Here is an 18,876-nt window from a genome sequence, read left to right on the forward strand (position 1 = left end):
GAAATATGAGAAGGAAATAAATTCAAAGATCTTAAACTGTTGCGGATTCCTTCCTCGATATTGGGATTAAAAGTAAGCAGGCAGGGGAGAGCAGAGCCGCAGCATCACGGGTCAGAAAGAGTTCTGCAGCGGAAAGGAGGTGGAGCGGTTCTGAATATAGAACTACGCTGCAAAAACCCTCTTCTGTAAGGTTTAGTCATTTGGAGTTTTTTTGACCCAACGTAGTTAAATCATTTTGGAGAATATGACGAATCGAGCTGCAGTTTGAATGTGACTGAATCTGGATGAACCACCGCATGAAGCAAAGACACAGCAAACTTACAGCAGTTTAAATATTATATCTTTACAGATTTGGTTGTCAAACTAATTTATTTGAATAAAAAATATATATTTTTGTGTCAAAAACTCCTATTTGATAAAAATGTGATTAATTAAGTTGAATTAATTGCAAAGCCAACGATCTCTAATCATTTTTCTGTTTAGCTTCAGTTGTAAGAAGAGCAGTACATTTCAAATAAAAATATTTTAAAAATTCTTAATGGAGATATTATTTTGTCAGTCGCAAACAGGTTTATTTGTTATTTAGTTCAGTATTTTACAGCCATAATGTCTTTACCGCTCCAGCCTTCTGCTGTGTTGGACTGTCAACATGTCGGGGTGCAACCCGCCTCTCCGCCCGGTGACAGCTGGAGACTGGCACCAATATAGATTCAGACGTCTGAGTTTCTCTCTATAAGGCCCACAAATACATAAAACAATCCCAGGGATCTGCCTGAGAGTGTGTGTGTGTGTGTGTGTGTGTGTGTGTGTCTGCGTGTGTGTGTGTGTGTGTGTGTAAAACACAGAGAGTTCAAGGGAATGTTTATATAACCCAGCAACAAAATTACAGCAAGAGAAGAAATAGAAATGGGAGCTCAGGAAATTAAAGGGTTTTTCTCTCTGCAGTCATGCTGCACACACACAGGATGAGGGCCAAACGTAACCCCTGGCAACACTCATCCAAACATATTTTAAACAGATATTTCCCAGAATGCCGCTGTCCAGACTGGAAAAGCAGAATGGACCTTTAAGAGGCCCGGTTCTTGATACAGCAGACCGAGACACTTTAATTATCTCTGTTTCTATTTTGAGGTTGATATAATTGAGAGTCTGAACAGCATGAAGGATTTACATGACAGAGGAGAGTTCAATACACACAGGACTTCCACTGAAAGGGTCTGAAACTATAAAGATAACATGGATGTGAAGGTATCTGTTCAAATACTCAATGGTTTCTACACTTCACTCGCTGCGCTGGCAGCTGGAGGAATTCCTATCCTCAGAGTTATGGGGAATGCGCGGCCTGGCATGGCTGCAGATTGGCGTTGGGGGGGTTGTTATGAAAAATCCCTGTCAGTAGTTTGTCTTGAAAGCATGCCCAGAGGAACACTAGAGTTCCCATTCAGCATTTATCAGGGCTCGTCTGACATCCCGCTGGCACGAGCCGCCGGAAAACTGACGGAAAACTGATGTGGTTTGTTTGAAGGTTCCTCTAGGGGTCACATCCGGGTGGGAAGAGGAGGAGAAATAACTAAATCACACTTCAAAAATGATTTGGCACAATACAGTAAAACATTTTGTTTAACTTCTAAATGGGGACGCAAGTTATCAGTTAATGGTTTGGTCTAAAGTTAATTAATCTTATTGATTAATTGATAAACAGTCATTTTCTTAAAAACCAAAGTTTTCTCTGGTATCAAGAGGGACAACCGTCTTTACATAACGTGGTACAGAAAGAAAAAACAATAACATTTCAACATTATTTTGTGTCAGCTGTATTAAATATTAACTGAATAAACCATTTCTAACCACTTCTCTTTTCCGTACTGGAATGGCCCCGCCATCTTTATTTCTGTATCAACTGGCTGCGCTGAAAGTTGACCAGAGGCGGCCACGCTACAACACTAAACGGACTAAGTGGACGTTATTAGTTGATCAACTGAAACACATTTTAATCTAATAAACAATTAATCAACTTACATCGTTTACATCCCTTCTTTGAAAGTATTTGTTTAATTGTAGAAATGTTTTGTTGACAATAATAAAACTAATACTTCTGACATGATGAAAATGTATGTTGTTACACAACGCAGCTGAGAAATGTTGGCTATATTACTATGCAGGTGAACAGTCAGAGTCATTTTTACACACAAAGAACCAAGTAGAACGGGTTAAATGGCTGAATTTTAGAATCAGTACATCAGTTACTCCTGTGGGCTGTTTCACATCTGCAGCTGTTAGATCACCAACATGTAAACAAGAGGATGATTATCAGAGCGTTGCATGTGGAAACCAGAGGACGATCCATAACGTTTGAGGAAGACGAGGCCTTTCATTAAACTGCAACAACAAAACGCTTTAAAGTCCATTTGGTAAGACATCTTATGTATGGAACTGGATAGCACATCTGCACTCACTATAAGCCACATCTGTTCAACTGCTTGCTAAGACATATAGGCAGCCAACCAATCAGGGGACAATGGGCTGGTTTCTACCAGGTTAGGGACTGACAGGTCCTCAGACTAAAAAGCCATTGAGAATTTGTCAGATGAAATGGAAATGTCCCTCATAAAAGGTTTTATGTCATCTTTGTGATTCAATCCATCTTGGCATAGACATTCAGACGTGTAGCTGTGGTAAAAGTTGTTCTGGTGGAACCACCAGTCTGGTCATTTCACCACCATGGCTAAATGAAGCACCAGTGAAAGCTTTACTCACTGTCACATGATGAAAATTCTGCATGCATCTTAAAGGTAGGCGACTATTTTTAGCCCGGCCTAATTAGCTCCACCAGCGGCTGGCTGACAGCAACAATATCAGCCTACAATGAACTACAAATAGTTTCCATTTGTATTCCAGCGGCGTTAGGAAGACCTTGTGAACAGAATTTACTAATTATTAGCAAGCAGCTCCAAGGCAGCAACAGATAAACTTAATCCTGCTGCTTTGGTCATGTTCTATTTTTTTTCTACATGGATGCCTGCAGGGAATGAAGCTTAACTTAATGCAAACGGTTTAAGGCTGGGATTTTGTGTCGCTGCACCTTAAGTGTGCACACATTGGGAAACAGCATCATGCTTTATTGTTCATTTAAAGCAAAGCAGAAAGTGATGATATTCTGCTGTTTAGCAGAGGGAAGGAAACAGGAATTCAGGCTCTCTTAGCCTGATCCTCTCTCTCCAAACGCTCACAGGGACGTAGCGGTGAAGCATTGTGTGTCAGCGCACTAACCCCAGAAGACCAGCTCCTTGGTCTTTTCTTCTCTCCATCCCTTCTTTCATCATTTTTCCACCTTAGGGAGAATAATTCATGTCTCTGTCCTCCTCTCCGTTGCTCCCTCTTCCGTCTCTCATGAGACTGAAGTTTGTGTTGTCTTCCTGCCTCTGAGCACCTGAGAACCAAATCCCTGATGTCTGCATGCACCTTTCAAAAAACCTCCTCTGCTAGACTCATAAATGGAAGCAGCTTCATGACTGATCACAGGCATGTTTGTGACTTTCATCACACCAGCTTTCCCACCGCTCTCCATGAACTTAAGCATTTTGAGGGCTCAGCAGTAAAGTTTAAAATGTTGGTTGTGATCATGAAAAACTTACAAAATTTTCTCTGCAAATGCCAAACAGCTCATTCTGCTATAAGCTTTAGCTTGATGTTTATTAGATCGGATGGTTGAACACATTGGAGATATAGCAAATTATCTGTTTAGCAAACAAAGGCCTCACAAATGCATGGGAGAAAAGTAGAAAAGCACAAAAAATGGCTACATACTTGTGATCACACACAGGTTAAACCTGAAGATCCATCTGGTTTTTTACATTCATCCTTCTTTCTTAGAGTAACCATCATAAAATCCAAGGCTCCTATTTTGAAAAGGTCAAAAACTTCTGCTTTCCAAAAGGAACTGGGTGCCACCGCCCCCACATTCAGACCTATTACCAAGTGAGATGTACAAAAATGTTTTCCAGCCAGCATAAAAAAACCAAACATAAAAAGTGACCACAAACAGACCAAAGGGCAGTGACTGTTGAGTCAGTTTGCATCGCGGCCATGTCTTTTTATCAACGTTTGTTCCCGTCAGTCAGCTGCTGCTGACGTCTCTGCCGCTGGTGTTTTATGGGTCCAAAACTGAGCAGCATGAAAATCGAATGAATTACAAAAGTCACAAAAGAATGAATGCCAGGAAATTTTCGATTTGCTCTTCTGTGACCAAAAATGAGCAGGAAAAACACTTTATTAGCATTTTTCTCCGCAGGGCATCAGATTGTGAGCTGTGAATGGGAGGAACTGGAGGAAACTCAATGAACTGTGTCTGAATGGGATTATGACTGAAACTACACTGGACTCGTTTGATTATTGGGATGCATCATATAAATATACACAATTAATGTGAATTTATGACTATGATCAGAGACGGTGACATGGAAGATTCAAAATAAACCAGGGAAGTTTCTCGTGCATATCTGATGCTTGCAAGTCAGGTAAAAAATATATATTTTTTTTATTTTTTTCCTATGCGATCTTATTTAGCAGCACTATAATTACAGCTACGTTTCATTTACTTCCGTCTCTGCATGTGATTTTTTTTAATTTTTTTTAGATTTTAAAAATTTTATTGCACAGACAAAAGTGTTTTGCAAACCAGCATCTGTGATCGACAGCCTTGGTAACCGTGGAGGACAGAAGCAAGGAATCATGGTTCTGTTCTTAGTGCGGTGTTGTGGCTCGGCGTGGCGAGACGGGTCCATGTGCCTGTCATGTGATGCTGGCAGCACCAGTCTGGTTGCTCAGGGAGTCAGGCTGTGACTTACACAGGTCTGTGTGTGTGTGTGTGTGTGTGTGTGTGTGTGTGTGTGTGTGTGTGTGTGTGTGTGTGTGTGTGTGTGTGTGAGATAGAGAGAGAGAGTCAGAAAGATGCTACCAGGCGATCTCTGGACTGGTTGAACGAGGGTGTGAGTGTGTGTTTTCTTCCCTTAAGGCTCCACTCTGAGTCTTCCTGATGTTATGCACTTTGACAGGCTTTCCTATTTAAATGCACTGCTGGTTCACCGACACACAAACAGAAGGGAAAGCACTAAAACGGGCGGCTGCAGCTGAGTGAGTGGATCTCAGAGCGACTCTGACCTCTGCTCCAGACGCAGAAACGATCCTGTCAGGTGCATCGCTTCAATCACCCCACTGCTTTACAGGCTTTCATGCAAATGAGCAACTCAATGAGTAATTCAGCAGTGCTGTCATATATACACACATAATGTCACAATGTGAGTCACCAGTGCTGCAGAAACATAAAATATGCTAAATATTTTAATAAAACCTTTATCCAGTCAAAAAATGTTGTCAGCTTGTAAATTAAGAGAATATTAGAATATTATTATGACCCATTTATCACCTCTGTTTCTAAATTTCAGGTAGTTGGTTTCAAACAGATTCACATTAACAATTCAAAGACCATGATATACATTTTTGATAACCATTTGCTTGAAACGGAGGTGAACATTGCATGGTTTTTATAAGTAATTAATGTTGCTTTGGTCCAGTTTCCTTCCTCCTGCCTAAGAACATCAAATGCATGTTTCTGGGTGGATAAAAGTTTACATTTTTATCCATTGAAATTATGCATTTTATTTTTTATATTTTACTGTTGTGAAAATCTGCTCTTCGGGTTTCCAAGAATCTAATTTTAGTTTTTCTGAGGACTTAAAGACGTAAAAGATGCATTATAAAAGAACCAAACGATTGCTTTAATTTACTTCCTTCATCTATTTCCTGAGCTGCTTACCAGCAGAGTTGGCAGGATGCTCGATTTCATCCCAGTTTGTACTGGTTGGCAGGCTATCACAGTGACTGGCACACACCCACTCACACACACACACGCTCACATTCACACCAGCAGGCAGTCCAGATCATAAAACCTATAAGTCTTTGGACTGAGGGAGCAGAGAGAGGATGGCAGCAGGACTGAGAGCGGGGGGCGGAGCCAGCCTGTCAGAGGAGAAGAAGGAACAGAAACTGGGAACAGTGGAACTGGGAACAGTGGAACTGAGCTGGGAAAGCTTCATCAGAGAAATGCTGCAGTAAAAATAAAAACCTGGCATTTTTAGACCCTAATCTGAAGCAATAATGGAACAAAGACAACACTGATAAAACCAGCATCCCTGATCTCAGGTGGAGGATCATGGTCCTCCCTGTTGCTAGGATACGTTTCATTTCTGACAATCTCACTCTAACAATGCCGAAAATTCTCTCCGTTCTTGTTCTGTGGTTCACTATTATTATCCTCTAAAATCCACAACGTGTGTATCTTTGAGTAAATCACTCCTCATCACTCCAGGGCTTCAAACTGAGGCAGTTCATTCCAGCCCGTCACCTCCCATCTGCCGAGCTATGAGAATAGAAAGTCCAAAAGATGAATGCAGGAAATCTGAGGAAATAACTCTCAGCTGCACCAACCTGCCAAAAGACAAGACATTAAATGACAATGGCTGAAAAAAGACAGAACAGGAAGTCAAAGCAGGAGGAAAAAAAGATGAGAAACACGATGAAGAAGGAAAGAAAAGGAAAAAACAGGAATGACAGACCGAGGAGGCGGAGAGACGATGGGATGATGCTGAAAATAAAGGTGGAAAGTAGGGGGCGGCATCAAAGAGAGCACAGGACTTCAAACAGCAACACACACACTGCAAAAAACACACAAACAAGCTTCAAACATCCGATTGGGAGTGTGTGTGAGCGCATAAAAAGCTCAGTCCACATGGTGACCTTCTTAACCTGGTTGGAAAGGATCTGTCACACACACACACACACACACACACACACACACACACACACACACACACACACACACACACACACACACACACACACACACACACACGCACACGCACACACACACACACGCACACACGCACACACACACCAGGTGTGATGATCTATAACCTAAAAGGTTATAAATAAACTTGATTTCTACTCTGATTAACATCAGGAACCGTTTTTATGTGACTCTTAATCTTGTAGTGGAAAATTTATCAAACATTTTTCAGCTCATCTTGAACAAAACAGCTAAAAATCGGAAAGTTTGTCATTCCCTGAAATTTACATTTATAATCCTTTGATTATTGATCAATAACTGATTATTAATAGGCATAAAATAAAAAATAATGGTTACTTTCAAGAACTTGGAACAACTTCGTGATTTTTGGTCTTACAGAACTCCAAGGACAAATTTAACTAATTTAACATCAGACAATCCTCCACAATGGCTGAGCTTTCTTACACAAATGGTTTTGATCAATTATTGTATCTACAGTAGTGGATTAGATCGTCAGGTCTCTGGATATGAACTGGATTTGTATTAAAGTGTGCGGTAAGATGTTTTCTCTTCTGTCTTTTGATCTATAGATTTTGTGGCGCTCATCACTTGCCTTCAGTGAAAACAGTTTGTACCACCAGGTTTATCTTTCTGACTTCATTCACCTTTGGTAATCTCTGGAACCAGCATCCAGCATTCCCAGTTCGAAACCCTAAAAAAGTCTGTCTGCCACCTCTATGAAACATCAATAGTTAGAACATAATCTCAGACACCAGGTATTCTGGTTAAACTGTTGACATGTAGATTAATATTTAGAAACTGAAGGAGGGAGTCGTGCTTTTAATGAGCAGAGAAGATTTTAAAACCTAAAACTCATCCAGACACACAGACGAATCTTCAGAATAAGGATCCGTTTCCACAACAACAGGCCGGCCGGTTGGCCTGCTTTCTGTCCATTTTCTGTCCCGTCGCTTCATCCCTTCATCCCGTCCGTCTGTTCATCCCATCTCCCCTTTATGGTGCAGCGTCTCCGTCTTCAAGAGTCCGTAGAGATGCTGAGTGTTTCTCCAAAGTATTTGTGCTCCAGTTCAGAAGACATTGCATCCTTTACTTCCTTTTTCAGATCTTCCACTTTGGACTTAGATGGAGTACGATGTTGGGAAACTAAACAAATGCTGTTGGAGTCGCTTCATTAAATGAGTCTCTGTCTCTGCAGCAACATGTGAAACTTGGTGCCATTTATTCTGTTTCTGAGCGATTAGAAGAACCGGATCTTTACCGCAACTGCCAAGCAGACACACACACATACTGCCATCTCTCCAGCTTTATCTGAATCCACTGAAGCAATTCCTATATGGGAAGTGGATTTAAAGGTTAACCCATCAGTAATGCAGAGACTCGCTGAACAGCTGACACAGGATGGCTTCAGGCGAACTCTTAAGAGGTCTTGGTGCTTTCAGAAAAGAATAAAGTGAAGCTCTGCAGAGGTGGAAGAAAGGTCAGCCATGATTTAATAAAAAATCTAATTTACAAAAAGCACATTTATTTAATACAAGTAAAGATTGCACAATTTATATTGTCATATATTGGAAATAGTTTATTGCTTTTCAATACACAGATGTGTATGCAATATTTTTAAAGTTCCACATTCCTTGGATTGGAGGTCCAATATATTTTTACATTTAAATTTTGTCCTTACTGTATGATACATCATTATTCCTCGTTTATTTTTGCTTGTTTTCATTACTTTTCATCTTTTGTGTGAATCTACATGCCTAAAATCTGATGCTAAACCTGAATTTCCCCTAGAATAGAATATTTCTATTCTATTCTATAATGAGTAAATAAAATGTCCACAGTAAAACTGCATAAGTCTCACATCCCATTCCAAATATTCTCTACGGTTCAACTTCTCTCATCTTACTAAGCATCTTTGGGTTGTAAACAAAACCAAATAATGTCTCAGTTTTCCATAAACAACAAAGTTAAGCAACATCTGGTCTAAATGTGAAATGTTAGCAGGTATGAAAATCAAGCTGTAGACACCTTTCAGCTGGAAATACCAGGGATAAATAATTGATGAGGAGGATCAAACTCCCTGAGGTAGTTTGTTGTCAACGCAGCATCATCACCGTGTTGGAAAAGCTGATCTGATCTCAGTCGGTTCGATGCTTTGGAAGGTTTCATGCAGCCATTTTTTTAAAATTAATCTGCAAATCCATCATGGTGTCAAAACCCCAGGGACAGTTTAGGGGTTTCTACACATTTAAATAATCTGACAGAACAGTTTCTAAATCATTAATTTTATTTTTCTCATCATCTCCAAGTGACAGATACACCAACCAACCAGCTTAAGGTTGAAATTTATTAGACCACAATATCTGCTTGATCTGGTGATCAGCAGCTTAAAACTATAAAATGTAAAGTTTTTCCTGCTTTTTAAAAACATATGACCTGAAAACTCATCAACAAACATCATCTTTATGTTTTTGGAGTTTAGCAGAAATCCCATAAAAGTTACAGACATACAAGCAGCAGACTTTATTATTTTAAGGTTAATATTTCTTAATAAAAAAACAACAAACATTAATAGCATCACAACGTATCCATGAGATGTGGGTCCACTAAAGAGCGGACAAACAGCCGTGCATACAGACACCTGAAATCTAAAGTCATGTTTTAGATTTTAGACAGTTCAAGCATCGACAGGCAGAACATGAAACTTCATCCAGAAAGATGCCAAGCTGGGATTTGAACCCAGAACCTAGCAGCTAATAAAACATGTAGCTTCCGTCTAATGGAAACATCCACTGCTCTCGCTGTGAACCAGACATCTGAGCGAAGGCCGTTTGGTGAAAGTGGAGGACACTATAAACATTGCATGTCTTACCAAGTAGCTTTGGTTTAATTTGTAGTGCAAGTATGTTACTAAACTTGAAATAAGACAAAACCTAACCTACAAGTAACTTTTCAGCAAGATATAGGACTTTAAGTTAAGTAAAGTTCCCCTGGAAGAGAAGACATGTACATTAAGACATTTTCTCCATGCCAAAGAAACTATAATTTAGATTTTTTCATCAATATTAAGGAATTACTGACTTTAAACAAGCTCCTATACATTGCAAAAAAGTTACTTGTAAGTTTGTTTTATCTTCTTTTAAATTTTCTAAGATATTTGCTCTAGAAGTGAGACAAACGGTATTTGGCAAGATTTTGCATTTTTGCAGTGTGTGAGCAAATCTTGTTGCATCACTGGGAAAAGAAGCAACAAAACCCAAAACGGAACTGAACAGGTCACTGCAGGAGCATCCAGAGAGATAGAGATGCTCCCACATGCTGTGAAGTGGCTCATATCTTCAGGCCTGAGTGAAAAGTGCTCAAAGCTTCATACGGCAGTGGCAGCACAGTCTATTTCAGGCCTGCTGTCACTGCGCGAGCCTGCACCGTGCGTGTGTGTGTGTGTGTGTGTGTGTGTGTGTGTGTGTGTGTGTGTGTGTGTGTGTGTGTGTGTGTGTGTGTGTGTGTAGGTGTGTGTGTGTGTGTGTGTGTGTGTGTGTGTGTGTGTCACACCGCCCTTGGACACAAGCTTGTGGAATGTGTTGCGAGCAAGGCAAAACACCAGGTTGCCACAGCAACCAGCGAAGGCCACGGGAACAGATGGGGTGGGTGGGTGTGGCGCTAAAAGAAGATGAGGTGAGAGCGAGCGCCAAAGGTAGCAATCAGTGCCATCCTGAAAAACTACTAAAAAAAGATTATTTAATATAAGGAAAGGTGTGTTTATGCACACACACACACACACACACACACGCACGCACGCACACACACACACACACACACACACACACTCCTGATGCTTTATGGGAGTCAGTGTGTCTGGTCCGTTGGTGGGGAAGTGAGGTGTAGACCGTAGTTTACACAAACTCACTGTGTCCTTCTGTCTGTCTAATGTCCACTGTCTCCTAAAACGCTTCTACTTTTAGATCATCTGCCTTCATCCTCTCATGTGTTTCACCACATCATGGATCTCTGCATTTCTCTAGCTGTGCTTCCACTGACCGTGACTTAATGGAAACACGTCAATTTAAAAAAACAAACAAGTTTTTCAATAAAAAGTTAGGATGAAATGTATTTTTTTTTTGTGTGTTTTTATTTTTCAAAATAGCAACAAAAACACTTTTTTGCATCATGTGAGTCATATGATCAGCAGCCGAATGTTACTTGTGGCAGAAAAGATGAAGAGGAAGACAGGAAGTGGGTAGAGGATGAAGGCGCAGCACGTTTTAATGACGTACTGCATGAACAAACTTGTTCCCATGTGACTTTAATTGTGTCTCTTATTTAATGGAGCCTCTGACCAGTTGTCTCAAGCTACATTCAGATGAACCAAATCATTTATTTTTTAGTCTGCATCAGAGTTCGATCAGCATTCACACCTCCCCAAATGAACCAGACTTTAACAGAGCTGGTCTGAATGCTTCCTTCAAGGTTTCAGAGGCCCTCAGGCGGTGGGAATAACGAAATGAAGCCCCATGGAGAAAACTTAATATTCTTCACCTTCAGCTACTCGACATCAGGGACTGACTTATTTCACCAAATGAAATGAAAAGTAACCGTCTTCCTTAGTCAGAGGTCGATTCTTATAACCGTTTAGAGTATTTCTCTGCAATTTACAATCCAATATTTTCAAATGTCAGGATTTAACAACATAATGCAGTGCCACACACACACACACACACACACACACACACACACACACACACACACACACACACACACACACACACACACACACACACACACACACACACACACACACACACACACACACACACACAGCAGCAGCAGTCCATTAGGTTTAAAGCTGATGCCGTCACCTCTAACAGGAAATGCAATGCCGATGTGTACTAAACACTCCAACACACACACGGATATGTTATCTTAATCAATAGGCCTATTGTTATTTCATCTCAGCAGAGAACATCAATAGTTTGGCTGAGTAAAAATATTCTGTGCCTTTGAAAGAGGTTAAAGCAGCAGCAGAGTGTTCGTTGTGTTCATTGTGCAGAAGGAGAACCCAAATGCAGAACCAAACATGACAGCAACGTGCAATCAGCAGGTTAATGATTTATTGTGCAAAAAAAAAAAACTATTCAGAGGGTTGTGGCAGACAGCAGAACAGGAACTCAGGACAATGATCTGGCAGTGACTGTAAATGAACTGAGGAACAAACATTCAGTTGTTTGTTTTGAAATGTTTTTGGCTCATTTCAGTTCAGTGTCAGTCAGTAGCTCACTGCAGTTTCATGGATCCGTTCAAAATGATTCACACCTCTGGCAGGTATCAGATTCAAACTCATCTTTAGATTTGACCAACTCCACTCTTCAGAGTCCTGACTTGAAGCTAATAGATAATCTGTGAAGGGAACTACAGATTATGGTAATGGCATGGAGACCTTACAGCCTCAAACACAGAGCTTTCAGTTGAGAAGCGTGTATTTTTCAACATGCCATTTTTAATAAAATGTGGATAAAAACAGTTTTTTTTCTTATTGATGCTCTTTTTAGATAGTTTCATATTTGATTTGTGTCTCTTCTGCAATCAGACACAAACTTCATATGATCAATAAAATCATATGAATGATTTTGGGATTAAATTTAGATAAATTTACTGATAATAAAAAATGAGAACTGAATACATGATGCAAATCTGTCTCTGAATCCAGATTGCTCCCAAATAAAAGAATGATTTTCCTTTATTCGTTTGCCTTATGCTGGTGCTTCAAATACTGTTTTGTGTGTTTGAAGTCAAAATCAAAACTGAAAGATAAATTTGCTTATTAGTAAAAGTGTGACGTTTTCTGTTGAACAGCCTGTGTGAAAACTTTCCCACAAAGTTGTGCCCTGGCCATTTAAATGGAGCAAACTCAAAGTTTATTTTCTATGACCTTAGATTTTTAAAGATTGTTTATGAATGTTTTAGCACCAAAGTCGCAGCAAAACACAGATTAGATGTTGGATATAACTAAGCGCTATGTCACGGTTTGTCCCTGCGTTGTTAATTAACCTTTACCTCACTGCTCCAAATTCAGACAGAACTGGTGTTATTCTTTGGATTAGATGCATAATCCCCAATTAGCGTATTACATATTGAACTTGCCTGCTGTGGGGATTTAGCAAAGGCAGAAGCAGGACTAACGCAGCCTGACAAGATGGAATTCTGCATGACAGAGTTGGCTGGCAGCCTTTTTTATTAGCCTTTAAATCTGGGAGATATACGTCAAATATCACAAGAAACGGCTCCAATAACCAACAATTTGCTGCTATACAGACAAAGAGCAGGAAAGAAAGCATGAGCCACCTCACAAAGGGATTAATACTCTATAAACTGCATGTGTAAGATGTGGCGTAAGCATTTACCTGGCCCTGCTGAACAGCTTGAGTCATGTGATCTCTGTGCCATTTTCTGATTGATCATTAATGTTGCCACTCCATCCCTGCAGTTTTATGGAGGTTTAACATTAACAAACCCCTCCAGCACCAGTTGAATACCAAGTCGTTACATTCAAGGATGAGTTAATACGTGCATTAGCTATAGTGTTCTCCATCACCGACCACGACAGAGATAATTACAGAGCAACCATTAAATCTGCAGAGGTAGAAGAGAAGCGGGCGTAGAGGAGTCTGTTACAAGAGCTGGACTCAAGGTGGCTGAAAGACAGGAAGTGTGTTTCTGTGTCAGGAAGCGGAGGCAAAGTTCAGTGGGTCAAATTAATCCTGAATACAAACTTCTATCCAGCCGAACAGAAACAAAACTGAAGTTTTTCATCTTTAGACCCAAAGAGGAAAGATGTAGAGTCAGCACAGCTCCAGTTATTACATAAACTGGAGATCAAACTGAAATAGTGGCGGTACAGTGATGAACTCTGACCTGAACCTCCAGAGCCACATAATGACAATTACAAAGTCGGCCTTCTATCACCTGAAGAACATTTTTAGGATTAGAGAAATAATGTGCCAACAAGACCTACAGAAACTCATCCAATGCATTTATCTTTAGATGCATTTATTACTGCAACAGCGTCTTCACAGTTCTGCCTGAAACATCAATCCTCCAGCTGCAGCTGATCCAGAACGCTGCTGCTGGAGTCCTGACTAAAGCCAGGAGGATGGAGCACATCACCCGGTTCTACAGTCCTTCACTCAGAGAATGGACTTTAAAATACTGATGTTAGTTTATAAACAGCTTAGCAGTAAAAAACATTAAAGATCTGCTGTTGCTGGATCAACCTTCCAGAACCTCTCAGGTCTTCTGGTTCTGGTTCTGCATCCCCAGAACCAGAACCAAACACAGAGAAGCAGCATTCAGCTTCTATGGACCACACGTCTGGAACAAACTTCCAGAAAACTGCAAAACAGCTGAAACACTGAGCTCCTTTTCAATACAAGCTAAAACCACCTGTTTGCCTTTGATTAGTGAAACATGGATCAACATATTTCACGTGTAGATGAGTTCGATGAGGATTCTTGACTATTGATGACTGTGTGATGTTTTCATGATTTAAAGCATGTTGACTGTCTTGTTGCTGAAATGAATATAAATAAACTGGATTGGTTGTGACTGTGAAGCAGCTCATTTGGGAAGTGGTGTGCATATTTTGCAGCTCGTCAGCGGCGGGTCTACTTTCCAAAGCATTTCTCTGACCTTGCGCTCTTTGTCTCCGTACTCCAGGCCCAGCGTATCCATGGCGCGGACGATGGCAGCCAGAGATTGGATGGTGTTGCTGTAAACGACAGGCTTGTACTGCTTTACGTCATCACCAGAAAAACCGTCCTCATGGATGATCCTGGACAGAAACACACAAGAAAGTCAGTTTTTATTTTAGGAGAAGGTTGTTGTTTTTTCCCTTTTAGAAGAGAGATAAATTGGTGGAAGACTATAACAAAAAGACAAAGAAAAACACAGACACTGGGACATAAGGGAGGGTTTATTACCAGTGGGCTTAGCTGACATTTAGACACACAGTGCGTCCTGCTGTTTCAAATGCCATGATGTCTTTCACTGCAGTGAGCACATGGACAGAACGGCGGCCCGGTTAGCCAGGCAGACAGACGATCAAACAAAGTCAAACACAGCGAGCGATGATGGGGAGATGGGCAGCAGAGAACAAAACACGGGTCACCAGGAAGCTTCTTCCCCACGATGCAAAGAGACAGAAGCAGGTTGGACAAACGCTATGAGGCAATTAAGAGGGACAGCGTCCCCACACATGAGGACGTAAGGAAGAGACAACCAGATGCATTTCTCCGTCTCTATCAAGCTGACCGGGTTGGTCTTCATTTGGACAACTATGAATTGTCCCAATCTTGAATTGATCTTTTATTCCTGCAGAAATCAGCAGGTAGGTAACCAGTGTACGACTGGTGATCGTTACTTTGAATTCAGCAGTGGACGTCACGCTGCATCAGCATCCATTACTATGAGCATGTCACCTGCAGAAAGCAAGCCAGAATTGATCAAACAGCGACCACCTCAGTTCACCCGGCGCAGGTTTGTGTTGTCTCTGTACGTCACACAGCCTCCATTCAGCTTGATACACTTTTAATTTCAGACAGCTACCTGCTTCATCTTCACTTTTCCAGTAAAAAAAAAGTTATATTACTACTCATTTGTCGTTTGCACGCTAAACATTTTTTATTTTAATGAAGATTTACAGTTTTAGACAACACATACCTCACTGAAAGCTGTCCGTACAGTAAGTAAAACTGCTTTAATATTCCTTGTAAGTAATGTGCAGCGACTGACGTTTGGGACATTTATCATAACTCATCTGAATGCAACACCTCTGGGTCAGTAATGGGTCACCAATGCCAATTTGGTAGCATAACGTATTTCATCAGGCTGTGATAAACAGCTGTAGTATGCTGACAACATACTGGCTAATCCTAAAACAACATGATTACTGCAGGTAACCATGGCAACCGTTAAAAGTTTAAAGGCCGGGCGGCTCTTTCTGCAATCAAGCTGCGAGCACAACCACCACGTTGACAAAAAAATAAATAATCCCTTCAGATTGTTCACGTTTTGCTATAATAGGTGCCACAAAGTTATATTTTATTGGAATTTTATGGGCAGTCCAACACAAAGTAGAGCATAAAATGACACAAATAAAAGTCTAAAAAACAGAATTTATTCATTTGAATTAAAAATACATTATATATCCCAAAGGGAAATGAAGTGTCATAACTCATATTATCCACGCATCTTTAGTCGTTGTGAATGGCAACGCTGTGGGCAGGAATAATATCCAAAAGCAGTCTGTTCTGCAGTGAATCTGAAGAGGCCTCTGATTGAAGACAGTAGCTCTTTATCCAGGCAGCAGAGATGATATTACACAGTAACAGATGAATCTTTAGTTTCCTTCTCAGGGTATGAAAGGGTTTCCTCTGCAGAAGCATCATGCATGCAGTGAGCAGTGACGGGGTTAGCATTGTCCCAGAGCCGTCCTCTGGCAGCTTAATGTTTCAGATCAATCAGACATCCCTCCCTCACAATTACATCACAGCTTCAGACCACCAGCTCTGTTCCTCTGCAGTTTTCTCCTACATGTTCACAGCTGCCTCCACTAGCAGAATTACACGTAAAACCTCAGAGTGCATGCATGATTAAAAGGCGCCATGATAACAGCGTCTCTCCGTCTCCCTAGGTGCTCCTACTCAATTTTTAGTCTTCCCACTCATGTCTCCCCATGTCTTAATGACTTGCCAACCAGCCACTTAATCTGAAACTTCGCCTCCCATCTTCCCTTGCAGCTGGGAGGTGAAACAAGGACGAACTCCTAATTGGATGCTGCCGTCTCAGAGGTAATGGTATGTTAAGCTGAAAATGCCAAGAGAGACTCTGGTGTCAGATGAAGCCAACAAAACTTTAAGATAAAAACATTGTGCTGTTGATAAAATATACAATCGAGTCATCTTAACGTTCAAGGATGACAAATACTCAACTACAAAGCATGGTGGTGGCAGGCTGGTGATTTGTTCTCATTTTGTGTTCTCCAGACAAACGTAAAGCAAATTATCTGCCAGCTGAGGTTCGACCCAAATAATCTCCAGATGCAGAAATGAATATCTGTAAGTAGCATTGCAACCAGTGGTTATTTTATTTTAATTGACACAGTCTTCAGATTTTTCATTTAAGCCTTTTAATATATGCTAGAAATGCATTAAAAGATGCAACAAATGTTTCATTTCCTTTTAAAAATATATATAATTAATTGCCTAAAATGCAATAACAGCATTAATTAGTGAACGCTTGATCATTTGTGGAAAAGGATTAGAATATATTTCTCATAATGCTTCTATGCTCAAACCTTTCTGCAGAGCAGAGCTGAGTTTTTGGATTACTAGTTAATTTTCTTAAAGATGAAGCTAAAACTGAAATCTGAGGAGTTCTGGGTAGAAAATATTTACAAACAAATATTGTTTTGTCATCTTAAATGCATAATGTATGTATTTTTTGTACAATTTTGGCTTAATTACAGCTCTTTTGTTCTCTCGGCAATTTTTGGAGTCTGTACACTAAATTAGTTGACGATTACTTCAATAATTGCTTTACCATAAAGAATCTAATTAAGATTCATCAGACACCAAACAATGAAAAGTATCTTTCACAGAAGTCAAATCATGTCACCCTGATTATCTCAGAATAAAGCCACGTCACACCAGGTGAAAAAAGAGCTGAACAACGATTTAATATTAATATTAATGAAGGTGTTACTGACCCGCTTAATGTCAGAGTGTGTGTGTGTGTGTGTGTGTGTGTGTGTGTGTGTGTGTGTGTGTGTGTGTGTGTGTGTGTGTGTGTGTGTGTGTGTGTGTGTGCGTGTGTTTCAAGCTGGCATGCTGACGTGAGCTTTCATGCACAAGGACCTTTTTCTCATTACCCACTCTCAGCGCCCTCCTGTCAGCAAAGGGACTGGCCTGCGTCCGCGCATGTGTGTGTGTGTGTGTGTGTGTGTGTGTGTGTGTGTGTGTGTGTGTGTGTGTGTGTGTGTGTGTGTGTGTGTGTGTGTGTGTGTGATTTTTTGTAATTTGGCACAATCTGGACGGTGACCTGAAACATAGTTTAGCTTCACACTGAGTCCGGCAGATGGATGGAGAGACAGACATATGGGTAATTTACTCACTACATTATTCCATGATATTATTACTCGGCTGCCGTTTTGGAGGCTGAATCGCAGGTGTTTGGCTGAATGGAAACTGCCAGTCAGTGATCCATAATCACTTTTAATAACTTCTATTTGTGGTGCTCAACTCTTCCAAATCTACTTTTGGTCTACTTTAAAATGACGAACTCGTCACATTTCAAATAATCAGATTGGAAGTACGCTGCTGTTATCTGTGACCATTAACATACATTTCTAATGTCAACTCCTCAGCTACTGCAGCTCCAGAATTGACCAAATAATGTAAATTATCCAACAGTTTAACACAGAAAAATTAGGAGTACAGTAAAGCAAAATTATTAATAAAGCATGTCAAGTTTTTGATGCTAATCTGGCTCGGTTTTTTTGGTCCTGCCTATTGAAAGCCTTATTGTTTTTCTTTGCTTGTGCAGATTAGTCAGTCTGACTGAAGTGAACTTCTTTAAAATGATCTTTAAACTTTAGAGAAACAAATGCCCTGCTGGACTGGCTGCTTTGCCAAAAGCCTGTCAGGTAGCATTTTAACTAGGCATTCCAGTTTCCAAAGATTGATCTTATTTTGAATATTTCAGATATCATCTACAAAAACATCCACAAATAGGTGAATGTTTTTGAGTTACACTCAGCAGAAAAATAAATGAACACTGAACCACGGAGGCAGGGGTCCACTGCAAATATGAGGAGCTAGAAAGTAAGTAAGTTTTTGACATTTATTGCCCCCAACTGGACTTCAATGAGACAGAAGGGCTGAAATGACCAGTACGGCTGTTTCTGAAATCTCTGCTTTCTGTGGAAACTGTGGTCCAAAGATGAGGCCCATCTTACAAGCACA

At 40.4% G+C, this 18,876-nt stretch overlaps 1 protein-coding gene across 2 annotated transcripts in view; it reads right to left on the reverse strand.

The window, feature by feature from the left end:
* gnao1a (guanine nucleotide binding protein (G protein), alpha activating activity polypeptide O, a) overlaps positions 1-18,876 on the reverse strand; it is a 107,296-nt gene that overhangs the window by 66,930 nt on the left and 21,490 nt on the right. For both annotated transcript variants that reach the window (XM_008412506.3, XM_008412507.3), the window contains exon 3: positions 14,546-14,687. In XM_008412506.3, coding sequence (XP_008410728.1) covers positions 14,546-14,687 — 142 coding nt within the window. The remainder of the gene's footprint in view (positions 1-14,545; positions 14,688-18,876) is intronic.

The sequence above is a fragment of the Poecilia reticulata genome, chromosome 6, assembly GCF_904066995.2.
Source record: "Poecilia reticulata chromosome 6, P_reticulata-male-v2, whole genome shotgun sequence".
In the NCBI taxonomy this organism is placed as follows: domain Eukaryota; kingdom Metazoa; phylum Chordata; class Actinopteri; order Cyprinodontiformes; family Poeciliidae; genus Poecilia; species Poecilia reticulata.